This window comes from Musca autumnalis, unplaced genomic scaffold, assembly GCF_047663935.1.
Source record: "Musca autumnalis isolate F117 unplaced genomic scaffold, ASM4766393v1 scaffold_2, whole genome shotgun sequence".
Lineage (NCBI taxonomy): Eukaryota > Metazoa > Arthropoda > Insecta > Diptera > Muscidae > Musca > Musca autumnalis.
The window spans coordinates 164,699,176-164,721,240 of NW_027411755.1; the positions used below are offsets into that span (position 1 = coordinate 164,699,176).

General features: G+C 33.6%; 2 protein-coding genes across 5 annotated transcripts in view; one reads left to right on the plus strand and one right to left on the minus strand.

The window, feature by feature from the left end:
* Positions 1-9,023: 9,023 nt before the first annotated feature.
* The window catches only part of LOC141394823 (uncharacterized), a 91,029-nt gene continuing 77,987 nt past the window's right edge, over positions 9,024-22,065 (minus strand). The window contains exons 18-19 of one of the 2 annotated variants that reach the window (XR_012410499.1): positions 9,678-9,855; positions 9,024-9,607 (exon numbers count right to left, since the gene is read on the minus strand). The gene's annotated coding sequence lies outside the window, so the exon portion shown is untranslated. Of the gene's footprint in view, positions 9,623-9,677; positions 9,856-22,065 lie in introns of both variants that reach the window. The other variant, XR_012410498.1, reaches the window with a different exon arrangement.
* The window catches only part of PNUTS (Phosphatase 1 nuclear targeting subunit), a 29,824-nt gene continuing 20,482 nt past the window's right edge, over positions 12,724-22,065 (plus strand). The window contains exons 1-4 of one of the 3 annotated variants that reach the window (XM_073969759.1): positions 12,724-12,796; positions 20,199-20,492; positions 20,620-20,717; positions 20,938-21,212. In XM_073969759.1, coding sequence (XP_073825860.1) covers positions 20,490-20,492; positions 20,620-20,717; positions 20,938-21,212 — 376 coding nt within the window. In that variant the 5' untranslated portion in view covers positions 12,724-12,796; positions 20,199-20,489. The other 2 variants (XM_073969760.1, XM_073969758.1) reach the window with 2 other exon arrangements.

Consider the following 22,065-nt stretch of genomic DNA (forward strand, 5'->3'; position numbering starts at 1 on the left):
CATGTTTAAATATGATCATTACACACAACGAGTACGTAGCTTATAGAAACTCATCTTAAACACATACATATTTTAGCGGTAATATTTTTTCCAAAGCTTAAAGCTGGAGGCGTGTATATAATCTACATACATTGCTTCGCAAAAAAGCATTGTCATTACAAAAAAAAAATAAAAAAATACGTTCGTTTGTTTCAAATTTAAAATGGATCATTAGTTAGTTATAAGTCTCCGGTCTTAAATCTATACATTTTTGACTATTACTAAAAAATGTAACCGTTTTTTTTTGTTTTTGGATAAAAAAAGTTGAATATGGACTGACTTTCAAAATGCAATTGGCTCTGTTAAAGACTTTAGCATCCTATTTCCATAGCAGTGATACACATCGAAGCATTGTAATGCAATATGTGAATTTATAATTAATTTATATCATTTTAAATACTTTTAAAATCACAACCAAATCAAACGATTTTTGCTGCGTTTTGAAAGTCTGTTCTGTTTTCTAAAAAAAAAACGAATGTAAGAGAATGCTTTTTGTGGAAGCCCCATTTGCATTCGTTATGAACCCAAGTTATTGTATTTAACACGAAAACATAAATATTTATTTATTTAAATTTAGTAATATCATTACTTTAAAAAAATATATATATATATTTGACAAATGATGATAAAAAAGAAAGCAGCTCACATTTTTAAGACAAATTTATCTATTGGTCTCCACAAAATCTCCTATAACAAAAGTCAAATTTTATAAAATATTTAAATTGTTTTCTAAAGAAAAAAGCTGAATTTATTTTATACTTATATATAAACAAAAAATATATTTAACCAACAATTATGTATTGTGTAATGTGTTTTTTTCTGAATAGATTTACAATTATTGTGTAACTTTTTATAAATATTTACATGTTTTCAACAACACTCGCATTCATTTAGTTTAATATTCATTATTTAAAGTTTTTAAAACAAAATTTAAAATTTCATTGAATTGTCATCATTATTGTTCTCTAGAAAATAACTTATGATATTTAACATCAATGTATGTGAACATTTCTATAAAGACTTAGGAGTTTCTTATTCTCTAGACTATAATTTTGAAAACTAAAAGACAACTACTTCTTTAAGTTTGTATGAATCTTTCTCACTTTTTTGTAATATATATTTTTTTGTTAATATCAAATACGTATCCATGTGAAGAATGAAGAATTTCATAAAATAATTGGTAATATTATTATATATACACAAATTCATTAGATGAATAATTATTTAATCAAAATAAAAACATATATAATTCAATCAAATTGTGTTTTAATTGTGGGTAAAACTACGCAACAAAGTTTAACTATTGGAAAAACTTGCTTAGGCGGACCTTTACAGAACCTTTATACCAAACTAAGAATGACCTTGGAGAAATTTACGGGTATGTTTGCTAAGTGGTTAACAATGAAACAGAAAGACAGTAAAAAAGAGAGTAGTTATGTGCTTTTGCCAAGCTGATAAGAAGATGAAATTATCTATTTCGTATCTACCCTGTTGTTCGGATCTTCTTGTGTGCAGCAAGGACACCTGTAAAGTAGATGGTCGACTATCTCTTCTGCATCTCCATAGTTTAACGCTATTTCGTATATCATACAGGGCCATTCTGATTTCATGGCATCTTTTGCATTGGTTTCAAACGAAGTCGTGAAAGGTCCGATCTTTTCATTACCATTTGAACCAATGCAAAGGAAGTCGAGAAAGATCCGATCATTTCATCAGCATTTGAACCCATTCCATCGATCCAATAGAGATGAATTTTGTGTTTTTATTTGTACACATTTTTCTAAATACATACATACATATGTATATAATAGAACGTTTATATATAACAGGATTTAACAAACCCACCTGGTTTTAAATGTCAATTAATTAATAATTAATATAAACATGGCCTAAGATTAATTATTTACAATAGGCTTGATGCTGTTTTAGACTCGAAATTACAACCAACGTTGTTAAAACTCTCGTCGAAATGATAATAGGTCTGTACAATAACTTCGCAAGTAAAAAGTACTTGCAAGTACTCAGCAAGTTCTCAGTAACTTCTCACTAATTTTACTCCCTCGAAGCCAAAAATTTGCAAAATGTTATCGAACAACAATTTGCAAACACTTGCAAGAAGTCAGCTGATGTGACAAACAAGAAGTTTGGGTGGATAAGATTTAATTTAACAATCGATGGTTGTTTACGAAAATTATTTGATTATACATTGCTACAAAAATAATTCTCTTTCCATATCATAAATTAACGGCTGGGCGTCCACATAGTGGTCCTCCTACTCCATGGATGCGCCGTTTTTTTTTGGGATTTGATACCTAAGAAATAAAACAATCATCACAAACTACAAAATAAGTCGTTTTCCATAATTTATTTAGATATCTCTTCTCTTTTACAGTGTTTTTTTTTATCTTGTAATTATTTTAATAACCAAATGTTTGTTTATGTTTTTGCCAAGAACTGCAAAGTCAGCCAAAAAACATTCGAATTTAAATCAGCTGATCAAACTTGCAAATTCTTACAAGGAAAATTTTGCTTGCAAAAAGCTCTCAGTGACAAAAGTCTCCAAAATTCTCTCCATATTCGCTCTCTGGAACAAATTGAATACTCTACCAGCTGACGGAAAAAATCTGAAAATTTTTTTAAATTGTAAGTTTTTTCTAAGTAGCCGGCCTTGGGCCGGGGATTTAAGACTTTCTCCTATGGACAAGAGCCAATTTAGGGCACGAAAACAACATTTTTTTATATTTGAAAATTTTTGCCTTTTTAGGCGAAGATCATTTTTTAAGATTAATTTTTTAATCGAGCTTTATGATCTATTATGCAAGTGAAAAAGGAAAGCCGACGATTCGAACCCACACACCCACCACTATGTGACATGCATGTTTCGTCTTCGGTAAAGACTCTTCAGACATATCGGATGTGGAGCGGCTTCGATGTCCTCGAACTTTTCTTCTTTCATATGCATTTTTGTTTTGTATTTTACAACAACAATGAGGATTTTCCCATTTAGTTGTACTTTCATCACAAACGCTTAGCGCTGCCTTTGAAAGTTACGAGTTTGGCTCTGAACGCTAACACGCAGTGACAACACTTTTTTCCTGTGTTTTTCAAGGACGTGGGTTCAAACCCCAGCCTGGCTCAGCTGATTTTATTTATTTGAAAATTTTTGCCTTTTTAATTTTTTTTTCTTACTTTAACAAGGGAATTTTCGGAACTCAGGGGCCCATATCTCGGGAAGTATGGACTTCCCCCCAGCAAACTTTATATTTTTGTAATCAAGACGTAAAGATCTACCTGTGGTAAACATTTCAGATTTTTCCGCCAGCTGGTAGAGTATTAAATTTATGCCATGTCATTGCAAATAAATCCTCATCAAGAAGGTTAAAGGCCTGCGTACATAAGCTGCCTTGCCTGCTTACCTTGCTTAGGGGTAGTTTACACTATATGTAAATGTCATATGACACGAAATAAAAACACTCCGTATCTACGCACGCAGGCAATGTGGAGACGTAATTTTATTACATTTTTGGTGGTGTGGACGCACAAAGTAAATGGCGTAAGGAAAATCCCCAATATTGCACATATTAGCGGCTATATAATGATGGAAAATTTCATGTCATATGATATTTACATATAGTGTAAACTAACCCTTATATCTGATAAAAGAATAAAAAAGAAAAGGGCAACCCAGTTCGAAATTTCCTCGGCCTTCTTTATACTTTTATTTTTATTATAGCTTCGTTCCCGTACTTTTTAATGGTAAAACTCGTAAAAGAGAGAACCGCAAAAAATTTGTTGTCACACACAAGTTTTTTGAAATAGTTCGGGAACGGAAAAATGGAAAATACGTCAAAAAAAACTGGAACAAATGTCAAAGTCGGCGTATCAGCCAATCAGACGCCGGCAACAATGTTACTATTTTTTTACTCGCCCAAATTTGTCGTGTAAAAAGTTTTTAAAGAGAGCGTCTTTCAGCGCCATTTTTGTTTAAAGACATGTTACAATTACTTAGGTAGATGCCTCAGCCCAGCTGATCGAATCTAAAACGTCAAAAAACTAGAAATTCGCCGTGAAAAATCAAAACAAAAACCATATGATTCGGTAAGTAAGAGATAGCATGTGTTCACTTCACTGTACAAACACAAGCGATAAAAAGAGACAACAAGAAACCATTTGGCGAAAATTTTGACAGTTTACATTACAAAAAAAGTTGCTTTGTTGTAGCAATTCGCCGTTGTTTCTACCTAAGTAATTGTACCATGGTTTAAAGAGAAGTGAACATTTTACAACTTTTTTGTGTACGGGAACGCTTTTTCGAGTAAAGTGTGTAAAAGTCGTAAAAATTGCAAAAACTTTTTAGTTCTGGAACACAGCTTATGTCAAAATTGAAGCAGGAAAGCAAGGCAATCAGAAAAAGCAGCTTATGTACGCAGGCCTTTAAGGCCTCGACACATAAGAAGCATGACATTAAGCGGCCCATACACTATCAAATTGGCTTGTCCAGCCGATGAACTCCTTATGTACGTGTGCGCTTAATAAGTGTGTAGCAAAGTATTCAATCAGCCTTCAATCTGCAACAGAAATCTTTAAATTTTCCTCTAAAAATGAATGAACTCAATTTTTGTTCTATTTCTTCACAAACACTATGTTCTCTCTTTTCAAAATTGCTTTTTGACAATTTTGAAAATAAACCATATTCATCGGATTGACTGGGTTTCATTTTGAAAATCAAAACTATTTTGATTTTCCTCAATCCATAAAATTTACACACACATTCTCATATGTATATTGAAAAATTTCCACATACTAATACAAAAATTGACATCAAAATTTGATAGTCTATGGGCCGCTTTAGGTGTGTACGATAACGCAATAATTTGTACAAATTCGTACAAATTTTTACTGAATGCTGTTCGATAATAAAATTATCCAGCAAAAGAGAGCGAGTTTGGAGAGTTATGTGACTGAGAACTTGCTAACTTTTGCTGGGAAAATTTGTCCCGCAAAAATTTGCAAGTCTGATCAGCTGACTTTTAATCACCTGTTCAATGTAAACAACTCGAAATGTTAACATTTTTGACCAACAAAATTTCACAATTGCACATTTTTTTAGATTCTAAAGCGTTGTGGATAGGATTAAAGGCCTGCGTATATAAGCTGCCTTGCCTGCTTACCTTGCTTACTTCTGATAAAAGAATAAAAAAGAAAAGGGCAACCCAGTTCGAAATTTCCTCGGCCTTATTTATTCTTTTATTTTTATTATGTCAAAATTGAAGCAGAAAGCAAGGTAATCAAGGCAGCTTATGTACAAGGCAGCTTATGTACTCACCCCTTTAAAGGCCTGCGTACATAAGCCGCTCTGCCTGATTGCCTTGCTTTCCTGCTTCATTTCTGACGTAATAAAAATAATAGAATAAAGACGAAATTTTGAACTGGGTTGCCATCAGTTGGAAATTGGGTCGGCCTTCTTTGTTCTTTTATTTTTTATTGAAGCAGCAAAGCAAGGCAATCAGGCAGAGCAGCTTATGTACGCAGGCCTTTAAAGGGGTGAGTACATAAGCTGCCTTGCCTGATTGCCTTGCTTTCCTGCTTCATTTCTGACATAATAAAAATAAAAGAATAAAGAAGGCCGAGGAAATTTCGAACTGGGTTGCCCTTTTCTTTTTTATTCTTTTATCAGAAGTAAGCAAGGTAAGGAGGCAAGGCAGCTTATGTACGCAGGCCTTTAGGCCTGGGTACATAAGCTGCTTTGCCTGGTTGCCTTGCTTTCCTTCTTCATTTCTGACATAATAAAAATAAAAGAATAAAGAAGGCCGAGCAAATTTCGAACTGGATTGCCCTTTTCTTTTTTATTCTTTTATCAGAAGTAAGCAAGGTAAGCAGGCAAGGCAGCTTATGTACGCAGGCCTTTAAAGCATTAAATAAGTAAACTGGAATTTTAATATTTATGTACGTTTTTGTTCCATTTGGTTTAAAATATCAAAAGAAACAAAAACAAATTTCATACATTTTCGGTAACAGCTGACTTTCTTGCAGGTTTTTGCAAAATGCTGTTCGATAACTTTCTGCAATTTTTCTTGCTTGAGAGAGTAAAATTCACTGAGAGAGGTTGCTAGAACTGACTGAGTAATTATTGCTGGGAATGTTATCGTACACACCTATTCATGCTTAAGTCATATCTGATAAAAGACTAAAGGTGTGAACAGAATGAAATACGCCGCTTTTTTCACGCTCAGTTTCATGTAAAAGATTAAAGGCCAAGTACTACCTAAATGCCTGGGTACATAAGCCGCTCGGCTTTCCTGCTTAATTCATTTCTCGTAAAAGACCAAAGACCAAGTTCGACCTAATTGAAATGTGGTTCTGACATTTCTTTATTCCATTACCAGAAATGAATTAAGTAGGAAAGCCGAGCGGCTTATGTGTCGAGGCCTTAATTCAAATGCTGCCTAATTCATTTGAATTAGGTAGTACTTGGCCTTTAGTCTTTTACATGAAACTGAGCATGAAAAAGCGGCATATTTCATTGTGTTTCTACCTTTAGTCATTTCCCAGATATGACTTAAACAAGAATGCCATGCTTCTTATGTGTCGAGGCCTTAAAGGCCTGGGTACATAAACTGCCTCGCCTGATTGCCTTGCTTTTTTGCTTCGTATGTCCCGGTCCACACTATAGTGATTTCATTGAAAATTTTTCATGAAATTATGCGTCTCTAGATCGACCTCCATGGTAGAGTAAAAATATAAAATTGCTGTAGTGGGGAATTCGATTTAAGAGCACCTAATTTCATGAAATTTTTTAATGAAATTCACGCTAGTGTGGACCGGGACTATCTGACATAATAAAAATAAAAGAATAAAGAAGGCCGAACAAATTTCGAACTGGTTTGCCCTTTGCTTTTTTATTCTTTTATCAGAAGCAAGCAAGGCCAGCAGGCGAGGCAGCTTATGTACCTAGGCCTTAACCCTGCAAAAAGCACCGTCGAAATGTTGTTTATTGCTGTAGTATGCAATACCAACAAATTAGTTATGTGTTTTTCGTCGAGAATCGACGAACACATTAGGGATACACAGTGAAATGCAATAATCGGTTTTTCGATTTTACGGTTTTCGTGAAAAACTTAAAACTCGAGTTTCGGTTAGTCGATTATTTGAGAGTGTACTAAAAGTCGAGTTTCGATTATTCGTTAACCGCGGAAAACCGATCATAATCGAATATAATCGACCATTTTCGTTGATGCAATCTGTGATGAACATATGTACAAAAAAGTACGTCCATTACGCGGTTTTAGCACACCCAATAGTCAACTACGACTAATAGTCGTCCACGATTAATAGTCGACTACGAATAATAATAGACTACGACTAATGCTTGGTTTACATTTACGAAATCCACTCGATTTCAAATGTCAATTCCATTGATGAAAAATGAAATCCAATGGATTTTAGATGTGATTTCGTTTGACGTTTGAGCAATGGATTTGACAGTTGAAATCGAGTGGATTTCGTAAATGTAAACCTAGCATAATGGTCGACTACGAATAATAGTTGACTCCGACTTTCGAAAGTCGATTAAGAATAATCGGTTATACGGTTTTCGCACAGTCAATAGTCGACTACGATTATTAGAGATTTTACGGCTAATAACCGATTAATCGATTAAGCGAAATCGGTTTTACGTATCCCTAGAACGCATAGCAGTGGGAAAGATTTGGTTTTGTTTGCAAGTGAAGTTGCTAGAGTTTAGGTAGTGCCAAAGAAATTCTCGATCAGAGTGTTTCTTTGCGCACGTATCTATTTGAGCTAGCAATTGACACTTGGGTATAAAAAGTTTCTTGTTGAAAAACAAGAAACAAGGGAACTGATGAAGATCTGTGGAGAGATCTGAAACTATAGTATTCCCTGCCTTACCCCTTGGTAAACATCGCCAATTTTTTCCCACTAATAAATTAAAGCTGTTTTAATAAAATATTAAAACAACAACTATGGGATTAAGCCTGACTATTTTGAAAAACAAACCACCTAATTTCATGAAATTTTTTAATGAAATTCACGCTAGTGTGGACCGGGACTTACTTATTTAATGCTTTAATCCTATCAACAACGCTTAGGCGGCCATCAAACCATCTGCTTTTTCACTGTATGTTGTCACTTTGGGTATACTAATATACAGAACAGCTGATGTCATACATGTGAAAAAGCAGATGGTCTGATGGCGGCCTTAAGAATCTAAAGAAAATGTGCAATTGTGAAATTTTCTTGGTCAAAAAATGTTAACATTTCGAGTTTTTACATTGAACAGGTGATTAAAAGCCAGCTGATTCGAATTACAAATTTTCCCAGCAAAAATTTGCAAGTTCTCAGTCACAAAACTCTCCAAAAATCTCTCTAAACTCGCTCTCTTTTGCTGGATAATTTTGTTATCGAACAGCATTCAGTAAAAATTTGTACAAATTTTTGGGTTATCGTACAGACCTCATCTCTGCGGGGACGTGAACTGGATTTACGTGGCTACAAAATACCTCAAATAGATTAAATAGAAAACTTGGGTGCAACACTTAAGGTAGAAACACAATGATTTTAACTCCGTTCCAGTACTTTTTTAATGGTAAAATGTGCAAAAGAGAGAACCGTCAAAAATGAGTTCAACGCACACATTTTTCCAAAATGTACGGGAACGGAAAATGGCAGAAACGTCAAAAAAACTGGAACAAATGTCAAAGTCGGCGTGTCAGCCAATCGGAAGCCGGCAAACATGTTGCACATTTTTGCTCGCTCAAATTTGTCGTGTAAAAAGTTTCTAAAGAGAGAGGCATTCAGCGCCATTTTTGTTCAAAGAGAAGTGATCATTTTGCAACTTTTTTGGCATGGCAGAATAAGAATATGTATAGAAAAATGACTTAAGTTTTGCAGTCTTATCTGTTTACAGTATGTATTTCCTAGGAAACCGACATCTATGAATGTGTGGTCTTTAAAAAAATAAAAACTTCCCAGGGGGAAAAATACGATATTGTAGTCATGATTATAAAGGCTGCATCTAACTTGGGTAGCCATTTCAACAGTTATCGTGCCAAACTGCCATTTTAGTTTGTCACCATAGGTTTTTTTGAGATTTGGGTCGTTAGGAACCATGCCCATGTTTGAGAGAACTGTTCCGATGTGCTAGTGTTGGACCAACGTATGTCACTGGCTGACTTCCGGAACGTCATAAAACTGCATTGTTCAGTTGTTGCACATGCTTTGTAAAAGTACTTTTAAATGCACACCGTTGGAAAAACTACCCCAGTTTTCTACCTGTTGATCATTTTGTGTGTATTCTGCGTTTCAAAAGCGCATCTGTGTCAAGTCAGCCACTCTTTCAATTTTTGTGACCACCAGCCATTTATATTGGTCGCTATTGGATTTTTTAAGCTTTGAACAAATATGCATGGACTTGATCACGAAACACATCATATCACTGCAAACAGGACCAGAAGGAATTTATAAACTATTCTCGAACAGCCCTTAAGAGGAAACTTTGTCTGGAGGTACTCGAAGGACTGCCTCGATATAATTCATCCTTAATCGATGTCTGGAAAAAATATTGCTAGGATTAATTTTTGACAAAATCTGTTGATCCGGTCGTAAGTTATCGTACTCACCACTTTAGCGAAAATCTTTGAACTTTTATGGGGGAAGAAGTTAACACTCTTCCCACTCTCGAAATTGATTAAAATTTGAAAAAATATGACGAAGACCGATATTTGGACTACATCAGCAGATCCGTTCGAGATTTATCCTTCAGACGGGTGGACAAACAAGACAAAATTGACAAATTGTCTGAAAAAACGCCAACAACAAAATTTTAAATTTAAAAATTTGAAATTATATTGGTTTCAGATTTGAAATGTAAATAAACCTGACATATGTATGTTTTAACATATATGGCCTGTTCCCGTACTTTATAAAGTGGTAAAAGTTGTAAAAGCCGTAAACGATTTTCATATAAATTTTGTGTGCGGGAACGCAAAATGTGTAAAAGTCGTAAAAATTGTAAAAACTTTTTAGTTCTGGAACAGAGCTAAACATACAAAGCTTGTCAAAATCATTTTGTCAATGAAGGGACGGCAAAACGAATACAACTCTGTGAGCTGTGAGCGTGAGGTTACCTTGTATCATTGTATCATGGGTGTACGGAAACGCATTTTGGGGAAAAATGTTCAAAATGTGTTAAATGTGTAAACACTCTTTAGTTATGGAACGAAGCTTTTAATTGCTTGCTTCACGCTCAATTTCATGTAAATGAATAAAGACCAGCTACCTAATTCAAATGCGATCTTGGATTTCTTTATTCCTTTACCTTTAAAGTAGAAACACAATGAAATACGCCGCTTTCTTCACGCTCAGTTTCATGTAAAAGATTAAAGGCCAAGTACTACCTACTTCAAATGCTACCTAATTCATTTGAATTAGGTAGTACTTGGCCTTTAATCTTTTACATTAAACTGAGCGTGAAAAAGCGGTGTATTTCATTGTGTTTCTCCCTTCACATCATTCTTAGCCAATTAATTTTGTTTTGGTTATTTATGTCATGTTCACACGAGCGTTTCAATTACGTTGTTCGCATGTCGAACGACGTACACGAATTAACCCGTTTCCACGACACCATTCGTAATTAACAGAAACATAAACAAAATTTCCTTCATTTTTGTTTCCTTGTTTTCACGAAAATTTGAACCGAAACCACATAAAATATACATTAAATGAATAGGAAAAGCAATAGACTTTCCTTCAAATGTATCTTCTCTATTTAACTACACACATCTCATTCATTTTTTCCATAAATTCTGAATAATTTTGTATTTTCAATATATTTTTATATGTTTCTATTTTCAAAATTAAAGAGAGAGAGACATGTCAAAACAATGTTTGTGTATACAGACTTTCAGTTATTTGTTTTCTTTTTGTTTCTGATTTTTTACGCGATTTTGAACTAATGGACAAGAAAAGTGTGTGGAATTAAAAAGGAAACACAACGATCTTCCTTCTGCATCTATATAAAATGTTTAGTTGATTAATTTTCATTCATCTTTTTCCTTTTTTCTAAAAATTTCTGTGTTTTCCACAGATTTTTCAATTTTGAATTTAGACATATCATAATTAATTTTTTCGATAAATTCTCTCATTTGTTAGGGATGGGACATATTTATTCGTCGTTCAGAGAGTATTTCTAATGCCATGTTCATACTAGAATTTGAATCACGTAGTTCGTTCTCATAATTACGTACACGAATTAACCCGTTCAAACGACATGGTACACAATTCATAGCAACATGATTCATATTTTCATACTTTTTATTTTCTGGTTTTAAGGAAAGTTTCGTCCAAAAGACGAGTAAAATTAATTGATATGAACTGAAAAACTATTTGTCCTTCTTTCAGATATCTATTTAATATTTAATTACATTACTTTCATTCATCTTTTCTATTATTTCTTACAATTTTGGTGTTTTCAGCAAATAAAAATATTTTTCTATTTTCAAAATTAACGAGAGAGAGACCTGCCAAAATAACTTTTTGGTATACAGACTTTCTGGCAGGCATTTGATTTTTGTTTTTAAATTTGTACCCGAATTTGAAACGAAGGACAAGAAATGCAACTGCAATAAACGAAAATAGAAAATTTGCTATGATTTGAATGTTTATTAGTCCTTAAACCGTTTACTTTTCATTCAGGTTTTGCAGTTTTACTAAAAAATTTTGGGTTTTCAATAAATTTTAAATTTTATATTTTTCCTGTCATAATTAATTTATTTCGATAAATTCTCTCATATGTTAGAGAAGGGACATATTTTATCGTCATTCTGAGAGTAATTTAAATTGAACAAAGTACACAAATCGTTGTTCGTTCTCAAAATTTTGTATGGGAAATGAAGTAATTATATCGTAATTTGGGGTCGAACAACGAATAGAGAACGAATTACCGTCAGTCTGAACAAGGCATAACCGAACAACGTAGAAAAATCGTCGTTCGTTCATAGAATTTTGTGTGGGGAAATAAGTAATTTTTTCGTAGTTATGGGTCGAACAACGAATAGAGAACGAACGACGTACCGTGGAAACGGACTATAAAAATTTGTACGAATTTGTTCAAATTTTTGGGTTATCGTACAGGCCTAATCTCTGCGGGGACGTGAGCTGGATATACGTGGCTACAAAATACCTCAACTAGATTAAATAGAAAACTTGGGCGCAACACTTAAGGTAGAAACACAATGACTTTAATTGCTTGCTTCACGCTCGATTTCATGTAAATGAATAAAGACCAGCTACCTAATTCAAATGCGATTTTGAATTTCTTTATTCCTTTACCTTTAAAGTAGAAACACAATGAAATACGCCGCTTTCTTCACGCTCAGTTTCATGTAAAAGATTAAAGGCCAAGTACTACCCACTTCAAATGCTACCTAATTCATTTGAATTAGGTAGTACTTGGCCTTTAATCTTTTACATGAAACTGAGAGTGAAAAAGCGGCGTATTTCATTCTGTTTCTACCTTTACACCATTCTTAGCCAGTTAATTTCGTTTTGGTTATTTATATTTATCATTTAATCTCCTTTGTCCTTGTTTTACTCATAGTTGAACTACTTATTCGCCAAAGTGAACCAATGTGATTTGGGTATTCTTGGTGATGGTTGGGTACCCGAAGTGCTCGGTTACCCGTTCTTGTGCTGTCATTTGTATTTGGTTCAGTTTGTTCAGATAATTTTGTGAATACGGGTGAGTTGGACGTGGATTTTTGGCAAAGCTCGGAACAAAGAAAAGTAAAATACTGAAAAAGCTGATATACACATTTTATCTCTATATAAGGAAAAAATATAAATACTGAACTGTTGAAATTTCTGTCTGTTGTAACAATAATACAATAACAAATATCGAAATGCAAGTCTTTTTATTGTTAGATGATTACTAAGTTATGTGGTTAGAGAAGAAAAGAAAAATTACAAGTTGAAAAAAATATGATATGAATTGCAAACGAAGAAATGCCGACTAATTTAGGCCATTTCGAAATGACTATGAGAAAACTTAAAATGCAATCAATCATAATTGTGAAATAGCTTCACTCAAACAAAATTTAAACAAAGGAAGAAAAGTTAATTTTCCATTTTTTCCATCGATGGACTATTGTGCTGTACTATTATGGTAATATGGTGAAATTGCGTTGTATGTAATTATTTTTTATTATACATAAAATAAGATGGCGTCAGTTTAGTGGGGCGTTAACAATGGTGTGTTAAAAATTGTAATAGATTTTTCATTGGGGTGTGTTGTGTCTTTAGCTAAGTCAAGAACCCCGTGTTATCGAGGTGTATTTAGTGTAAAAACGACGATGACAGATTGTTATCGATAACAGTATGTTGTAGAAAATTCCGCTAGGGGATGTTCTCACGAAATGATTTGTTGTTAAATCATGACAGAAGCATCAAAAATGTTTTAATGAAACCTGTAATTCAATTCCATCGAATATCTGTCAAATAAGTTACATGTTTTCTTTAAAAAACCTGTTTTAGTTGCTAGTGTAAATGTATTCCGCAAAATGTGGAAAACGATAACGTTTGTTTTATGCAGAGTTATCGATATGTGGAATACGTTCCATGTCTGAATATTCGATGAAATTATCAATAGCCACCATGAACTAATGACAGGTTCTCGTAACCGACTGAATATAATAGGCTGTTTACATTATAGGTTTTTGTCGGGTTAACCTTCCTTATGAGGATTTGTTTGACGTATTTGCAATGGAATTAACATTTGAAACCCAGTGGGTTTGTTAAATCCGGTTATATATAAACGTACTATAACTTGTAATTTGTAATAATTATTACAATAGGTCTGTCCTTGTACTTGATAATATTTTTTCTGAACAATTTTCGTCAGTAACAGTATGTAAGCCATAAATCTGTTCGGTAAATCCAAACTATAACAAAAGAAGACTTATAATAATGGGGGTATGCCTAATTTAGCAGTGGATTAAACGTGTAATAGCCTATTTATTTTATTGCTTTTGTCGAGTTAACCATGGTTTAATTACAAAGGTTGGCTAAAACTTTCTGTCAGTTTAAATTTCTTCTATCGTTTGTTCCTAAAACTGCAGAACAATGTACCATACTTGTGTATGTGTGTGTTCTGTTTGAATATGATTTTAAAATTGTTTTTTTTTTTTTGAATATTTGTATGTTCACAAGTAATAAAGCCCTCTACACATAAGAAGCATGGCTTTCTTGCTTAAGTCATATCTGGTAAATGACTAAAGACCAAGTTCGACCTAATTAAAATGTGATTCAGAAATCTTTTTAACAAGAATATTAAGAAATTTATTACTTTAACACAAATTATAAAAAGTCTCCTTTAAATTTAATCACAACGGACTTTACTTCATCCGCTCTTAATTTTATATTAGCGGATCTGATTTTCCTTTATCGGCCAAAGGGTTTTTTCTTCTCCTACTTCAGTTCAGATTTCGACATGGACTCCAATTTTAATCCATTAATAATTTCCGTCTCTTAAATTAGCGCAAAAATGTTCGTGTTTAAGCACATTGACCTACAAAACTGACAGATATCGTGGTGTATTTTGTTAATATTAAAGTCTGGCTGAATAAATACGTTGATAATTTCTAAATTATACTTTACATATTTTATTTCAAACATTGGCCCACTTCCGTATTGTCAGTTGCTTTGTATTCGTGCATGAAACTAGGGGTTCTTAATTCGAGTTCCATACTAAAGTAATTTTATGAAATTGCCGTAGTGGGGAAATCGATGTAAGAAACCCTAGTTTCATGCAAATTCTTAGAAATGTGTACACCCTTGTTTGTCTTTTGATGAAATGATATCGATGCTTGTGGGGATCTCTAAATGGGAGTACACACTAACAGTCAAAACTGACAGTCAACGTACTTTTAGGACAATTTTCCGGCAAATAACATCTTTTATTTAGATGAAAACGTTTGAAATACAATATTTACGGTATTATTTAGAGATTACAAAAGAAATTTTTCAGTTAGGCTTTGATATTCACGAAATAGACCTCGATGACTGTCAGTTTTGCTTGTCAATGTGTACTATACTTAAGCAACTGCTTATAAAATTTAGCGACCAGAGTTTATTTTTCATAAATATTTGCACAACTTGTTGGAGTATTCGAACAGTACATACATACATAGACATGGTCTGTTCCAGTAAAGAATCGACTAATTTTTACTATTTTTTTTTCCAAAAACAAAGGAAAAAATGTTATCGTAGTTTAAATAGTATTTTGCAGGTTCTTGAACAGAGCATATATATTAAAGCGGGGTACACATGATCAGTTTTGACTGTCGATTTTTTGCAAATATCGATAACTGTCAAACTGGCCAGCAACACCAACATATTTTGTGGTTGCCTGATGACCGACAAAAATTAACGGCGACACTGGCAAGCAACCGATTATTTGAGCAAAGCTGTCAGTCCAAACTGATCGTGTGTACCCCGCTTAAGGAAAAATTGTTAGTAAAAAATCTTAGTAAAAATTTGTAGATTCTTGCAGGTTCTGAAACAGCAATTGTGTATATTGTTTTGAAGTTTTGGAACATTAAAAAAACTAAATTGACACAAAGTTTTACCAAACATTTCTAATTAAAGCGGGGTACACAGATCTGTAGTGGGATTCTGTGACTGATTTTTGCTGTTATCGATAATTGTCGCTATAATTAAAATGCTTATAATTTCAATAATTAACGAAATTTTTCGGTAAGTTAACGATGAATAAAAAGTAGTCGCTAGCCTCTACCGACACAGTTACGCCAACTTTTCTTTATGTTTTTAGTCATAATTTTGCGATTTAATTTTACCGATTTTTGTCGGTAACAGCAGAAATGAGTTACAGAATCCCACTACAGTTTTGACTGACGATTTTTCGGAAATATGTCCATATTTATATAAGGCAATTTTCCTCGCGACAATTGTCAGTTTGTCGGTGAGAGATGGTACTAAGAGGCAAAGGGTCTCCTTCAAACTGGCAATTGCCGCAAGGAAAATAATGTAAATATGGACTATCGATAACTGTCAAACTGTCCAGCAACATTAAAATATTTTGTGGTTGCCTGATGACTGACAAAAATGAACGGCCACACTGGCAAGCAACCGATTATTTGAGCAAAACTGACAGTCGAAACTGATCGTGTGTACCCCGCTTAAACCATGTGCCAAACAATATGTCTGTTCCAGAACTTGCAAGAATCTACAAATTTTTAGAATTTTTTCTTTTCATTTATGATATCGACAAAATAGTAGATTATTCCAGTTCAGAAACAGACCAACTTTTAAAAACAACTAAATTCAATGATTTTTAATTTGAAACTTAATTTTTCAGGTTTTTAAATGTGTCCAAAAATTAGTTTAAGCAGAGCTACTTGTTGTTTTTGTATTTACTAATTTTGAAGTTATAAGAATTCAGGGGCCTAATTCTCGCATCCGTTATCGAGCGAGTTTTTGTTCGAAGACAAATTACGAACGATCGAAATTTTTGGATTCCCTTATACGATCGAAATTACTTAAAAAAATTTTCGATACATACGGTTATCGAACTGTGAAGCATACGGTAAACACAAAATATTACAAACAGACAAGTTGTTGTGCGGCTAGTTTCTCGTGAAATGAAATGGAAACATGAAAATTGTATAAAATAATAGAAAATTGTGAAAAATTAAAAGTAATAGTGACCCGCAATAAATTCCACTATGTAAAAATATAATAATCGCATTCTGGCATTGGAAAATATATTTCTAATTTTTAAGAAACAGTCCCTTTTTGTCTAGTTTTTTTACTCTTTTTATTGGAAAAAAGCATTAGTATCTGATTTCGATTGTTTTTATTGCAAAATGATTCATTGAAGTACGTTTTTGCCACAAAAATAATCATTTCGACAGAAGATGTGCGGCTGGCAAAAACATTCCACTCGAAAGTGTATTCGACAACGGATGCCGTAATAAAAATACTGAAAATATCGATCACGTATGCGAGAATTAGGCCCCAGGAAAAAATCAGTGTTCTACAGCTACGTGTATCAAAACATCAAAATACGCATTTTTAACGCAGGTAAAAAGCAAACATATATCAATTTTATTTCTGATGCATTTAGTTGCATTATCGAGGAATAATGCATGAATGTGCAACTGAAATATTTTGACGAAGTTTAAACAACACAAAGCAAATGACGAACAGAAGTCAGCCTATATGTTCAAAAGTTCGTTTCATAACAATGTTGTGATGAATTTTATTTCAATAAAAGTTGTAATAACAATTTTCATTCCGACTGAATTTGAATATTGGTCTGTTCCAGAACTGCAAGAATCTACTAATTTTTACTATTTTTGATAACATGAAGGAAAAAATGTTATCGTAGTAAAAAATAGTAGCTTCTTGTGGGTTCTGGAACAGAGCAATTGTGAATTTCTTGTTATTATTTTATATGTATTTTTATTCACAATAATGCATTTTGGCAACTAGTGTGATAACCAGCTGTTTTTGCCGCTGTACCTGTATTATTTTCCCATGGTTTTATCCAAGTAAAGGACTGAGTACTTAAGCCGCTCGGCTTTCTTGCTTAAAGGCCTGCGTACATAAGCTGCCTTGCCTGCTTACTTCTGATAAAAGAATAAAAAAGAAAAGGGCAACCCAGTTCAAAATTTCCTCGGCCTTCTTTATTCTTTTATTTTTATTATGTCAAAAATGAAGCAGGAAAGCAAGGCAATCAGGCAGAGCAGCTTATGTACGCAGGCCTTAATTCATTTCTGGTAAAAGACCAAGTTCGACCTAATTGAAATGTGGTTCTGACATTTCTTTATTCCTTTAGCTGAGCGGCTTATTTGTCGAGGCCTTAATTCACAATTACGACGAATTTGAAAGATAGGTGAAATCACCTTGCCTTTTTATACCCTGGTTACACTTATGCTTGGTTTACGTTTACGAAATCCACTCAATTTCAACTGCCAAATCCAGTGATTAAACGTCAAACGAAATCCAATGGATTTCAGATGAGTTTTCATTTGACGTATACGCAAAGGAATTGACAGTTGAAATCGAGTAAACCAAGCATTAGCCGGATTTAATAAATCCACTGGGTTTCAAATGTCAATTCCATAGTCCCGGTCCACACTAGAGTGATTTCATTGAAAAAATTGCATGAAATTATGCGTCTCTAGATCGACTTCCATAGTTGAGTAAAATCATAAAATTGCTGTAGTGGGGAATTCGATTTAAGAACGCCTAATTCAAGAAAATTTTTAATGAAATTCACGCTAGTGTGGACCGGGACATAGCGCAAACGTTAAATAAATCCTCATGAAATGGGTTAACCCTGCAAAAAGCTATAGTGTAACCGTGCTATTACATCACCTAAAAATCGTTCCCGTTCTTTTTGAACAAATTTGTATGGGAAAGCAATTTATGACAGTTTACTCTATTGATAGGTTTACCATTAAAAAGTACGGGAACACAATAGCTCTGTTCCCTTACGTGCAAGAATCTTCAAGTTTTACCACTTTTTACTCGGAAAGCGTTCCTTTACTTTAGACACCATACAATACATATTCACATATGTATTGTATGGTGTCTAAAGTAAAGGAACGCTTTCCGAGTAAAAAGTGGTAAAACTTGAAGATTCTTGCACGTAAGGGAACAGAGCTATTGTGTTCCCGTACTTTTTAATGGTAAACCTGGCACAATAATAAGGTACAACGCCAAAAACAGCTGATTTTCAGACTAGTTGTCTAAATCAAATGTGTTCTTCTTTGACACAGCGGTGCCGAAGTTTTTCGGCAATTTACACACATACGACCCGAATGTATAGAAAGAGCGTACGAAAAAGAGACAATGTTTTGATTTGTTTTTGTTTTGTAGTGTGCGTGCATAAAAACACACTAACACACAGTCATAAGTTGCCAATAGTTTGAATACATTCACATTTTGGGCTGTTCTCTTTTTGGTCACGTCTGGTCTAAATGTATTATTCCGAATAAAATCTCATACAAAATGTAAACAAGCAATTCACAGTAATGCATTATTGTGATCAAATTTGACGTTTGGTATGATTTGATGTAACACCTTCTTATTCCACCATGATATGGAAGCAGTTTACAACTTTTACTATTTTTGCCGGTTTTACCATTTTCAAAAGTAAAGGAACATACCAAATACAAGTTAGCCAAAATTTCCCCATTATTGGTCTGTTCCAGTACTACAAGAATCTACTAATTTTTACTATTTTTTCCGATAACATAAAGGAAAAAATGTTATCGTAGTAAAAAATAGTAGCTTCTTGCAGGTTCTGGGACAGAGCATATATTATTATATTGTCGACATAAAAATATATTGCTCTGTTCCAGAACCTGCAAGAATCTACTATTTTTTACTACGATAACATTTTTTCCTTTATGTTATCGGAAAAAATAGTAAACATTAGTAGATTCTTGCAGTACTGGAACAAACCATATATTTCGGGATGATGTCTTTTGTGTCAAATCATATTTTTTAAATAACAGTTTTGTATTTTTGCTCAGACAAAAATTTATATTAATTAAACCAACATTATTTTAATTTTTACCGATGACGATGAAAATCAAATCAATATCATTTAATTTCGATAAATGACATTAGAATAAATCCCAATGACATTGTTATCGATAATGGTATAAAAACATAAAAATTTGTTGCTGGGTAATAATTCTTTTTTGTCATTTCAATGTTTTTATAAACATATGTGACACCCTGTTAAAAGAAGCAATCTATTACAACGTACATGTGTTTACATTTCACCACCACTAGCTGGCGATTTAGTTTATCAAGAGGATTCATGAAGACTGCACACGTAGCGTGCTCTAGTATTTATTCCTTTTCGCATTTAAAGTCAGCTAAAAACTAGTTTTATTAGTTCGTTTTAATCTATTGTTAAAAACGCTAGGTAATATTATTGTTTTGAATAAAGCAAATATTTAATAACAGCAAAGAATCCATTTGTGTTCTTTGACTGTTGTTTTCAAGTGTTTTACTTTTCTCTGTACTGCTGATTTGGAAAATGTGTATATAGAGTTGGTTTTGTCAAGTTTGCAACTGAACTAAATGTGATTTATTTTTTATTGTAGATTATAAAAATTACAATCAATGGATTAAGTGGAAAAAATATTACATAACCACCAAGCCACATTTTAAAAGAAAAAAGACATTGAAACAACAAGCGGTAACTACGCAAAAGAATTGTGTGTCAAGTAAAATTGAAAATAAAAGAGAATAAGCAAATGACGTAAAAACCATACAAACAAACCGCAGAGAGACAGGCAAAAAAGCAAAAGTAAATATATTGGTATACAACAGATTCCGTAAAATACCAGTTTGCAGTTAATTATTGCGAGTAATTCCAGAATAAAACAAGAAAAATGGTAAGTTTTTGGTAAAACCCATATTGCAAACCCAATATTGCTTAAAAACAAATACTAATAAAAATGTACCAAATTGAAAATGTGTTTTATTTTAATTTCCAATTGTTTTTGTTATTGTGTTTTCTAGCCACGTATTGTGCCAATACAGTTATTGAAATGCCTAAAGGTGTTATTAGATGATAATGGCGGCATATTGAGCGCCGGAGAAGTAAAAAGATTAGCTAGGTAGGCATAAATATTTTTATTTTTTTTTTCATCCCCCTCCCCACTGCAGTGTTTTGTTGGTTTGGCCTCCTCGTGCACACACACAGACAAATTTTTGATAACCTCTATTTCTTTGCGTGTGCCTTATGTAGCCAATTGCCACCACTGCTCATTTAATCTATTACAATTACAGAGTTGTATTTTTGTGACGGCATGTTTTTGTTTTTCTTCTTTTTTACAGTTTGATGACCAAATATTCCAAAAAATTGGTCTCGAAATGCATTTATGTACAAATCTTAAAATGTACCAAAACAGAATTACTGGGCGAATTTATGGGTGCCGGTGGCTGGTCATTGGTATATACCTGGTTAAATGATGCTATACGAGCTATGAATTGGCCATTGGTCCAAGAAATATTGGAATTGCTGCTACTGTGTCCAGTTGATGTTAACCGTTTGAAGATTAATTCGGCTCCAAAACTTGTCAAGGGCCTTTGCAAGGACGGCGGTAATGAAGGTAAGCGTTATTAATGACAATTTTTGAATTTTTAGAAACTCTAAAGGCCTGCGTACATAAGCTGCTTTGCCTGATTGCCTTGCTTACCTGCTTCATTTCTGACGTAATAAAAATAATAGAATAAAGACGAAATTTCGAACTGGGTTGCCATCAGTTGGAAATTGGGTCGGCCTTCTTTGTTCTTTTATTTTTTTATTGAAGCAGCAAAGCAAGGCAATCAGGCAAAGCAGCTTATGTACGCAGGCCTTTAAGGCCTGGATACATAAACTGCCTCGCCTGGTTGCCTTGCTTTTCTGCTTCATTTCTGACATAATAAAAATAAAAGAATAAAGAAGGCGGAGCAAATTTCGGACTGGGTTGCCCTTTTCTTGGCTTAAGATGAGTTTAAGCATTAAGCTCGGATCGGTACCAAATTTTTTCCACATGTAGGTCTCGTTACCCTGATCAGAAATATATATAACATTTTTTGCGGAAGTCCATACTTCCCGAGATATGGGCCTCCGAAGTTCCGAAAATTCCCTTGTGCTGTGCTGTACATACGGATTACAATATAAAAAGCGAAGCTAGCAACACAGGATTAGGTGTAGTTTTAGCTCAAGCCGACGAAAACGGAGTTGAAAGGCCCATTGCATACATGTCAAAGAAGTCGAATGTTGCCCAGCGTAACTATTGAACTAGAGTGCTTAGCCGTAGTTGTAGCTGTTCAACAGCATACAATTTTAATGAGAGGAGTTGACGACTTTTAAGGTAGAAATACAATAGAGTTTTCTTGCTTGCGTGGCTTAATTTCTGGCAAAAGAACAAAGAACGGGAAAGACGAACTCGAACTAGGTTGCTTTTTCATTTATTCTTT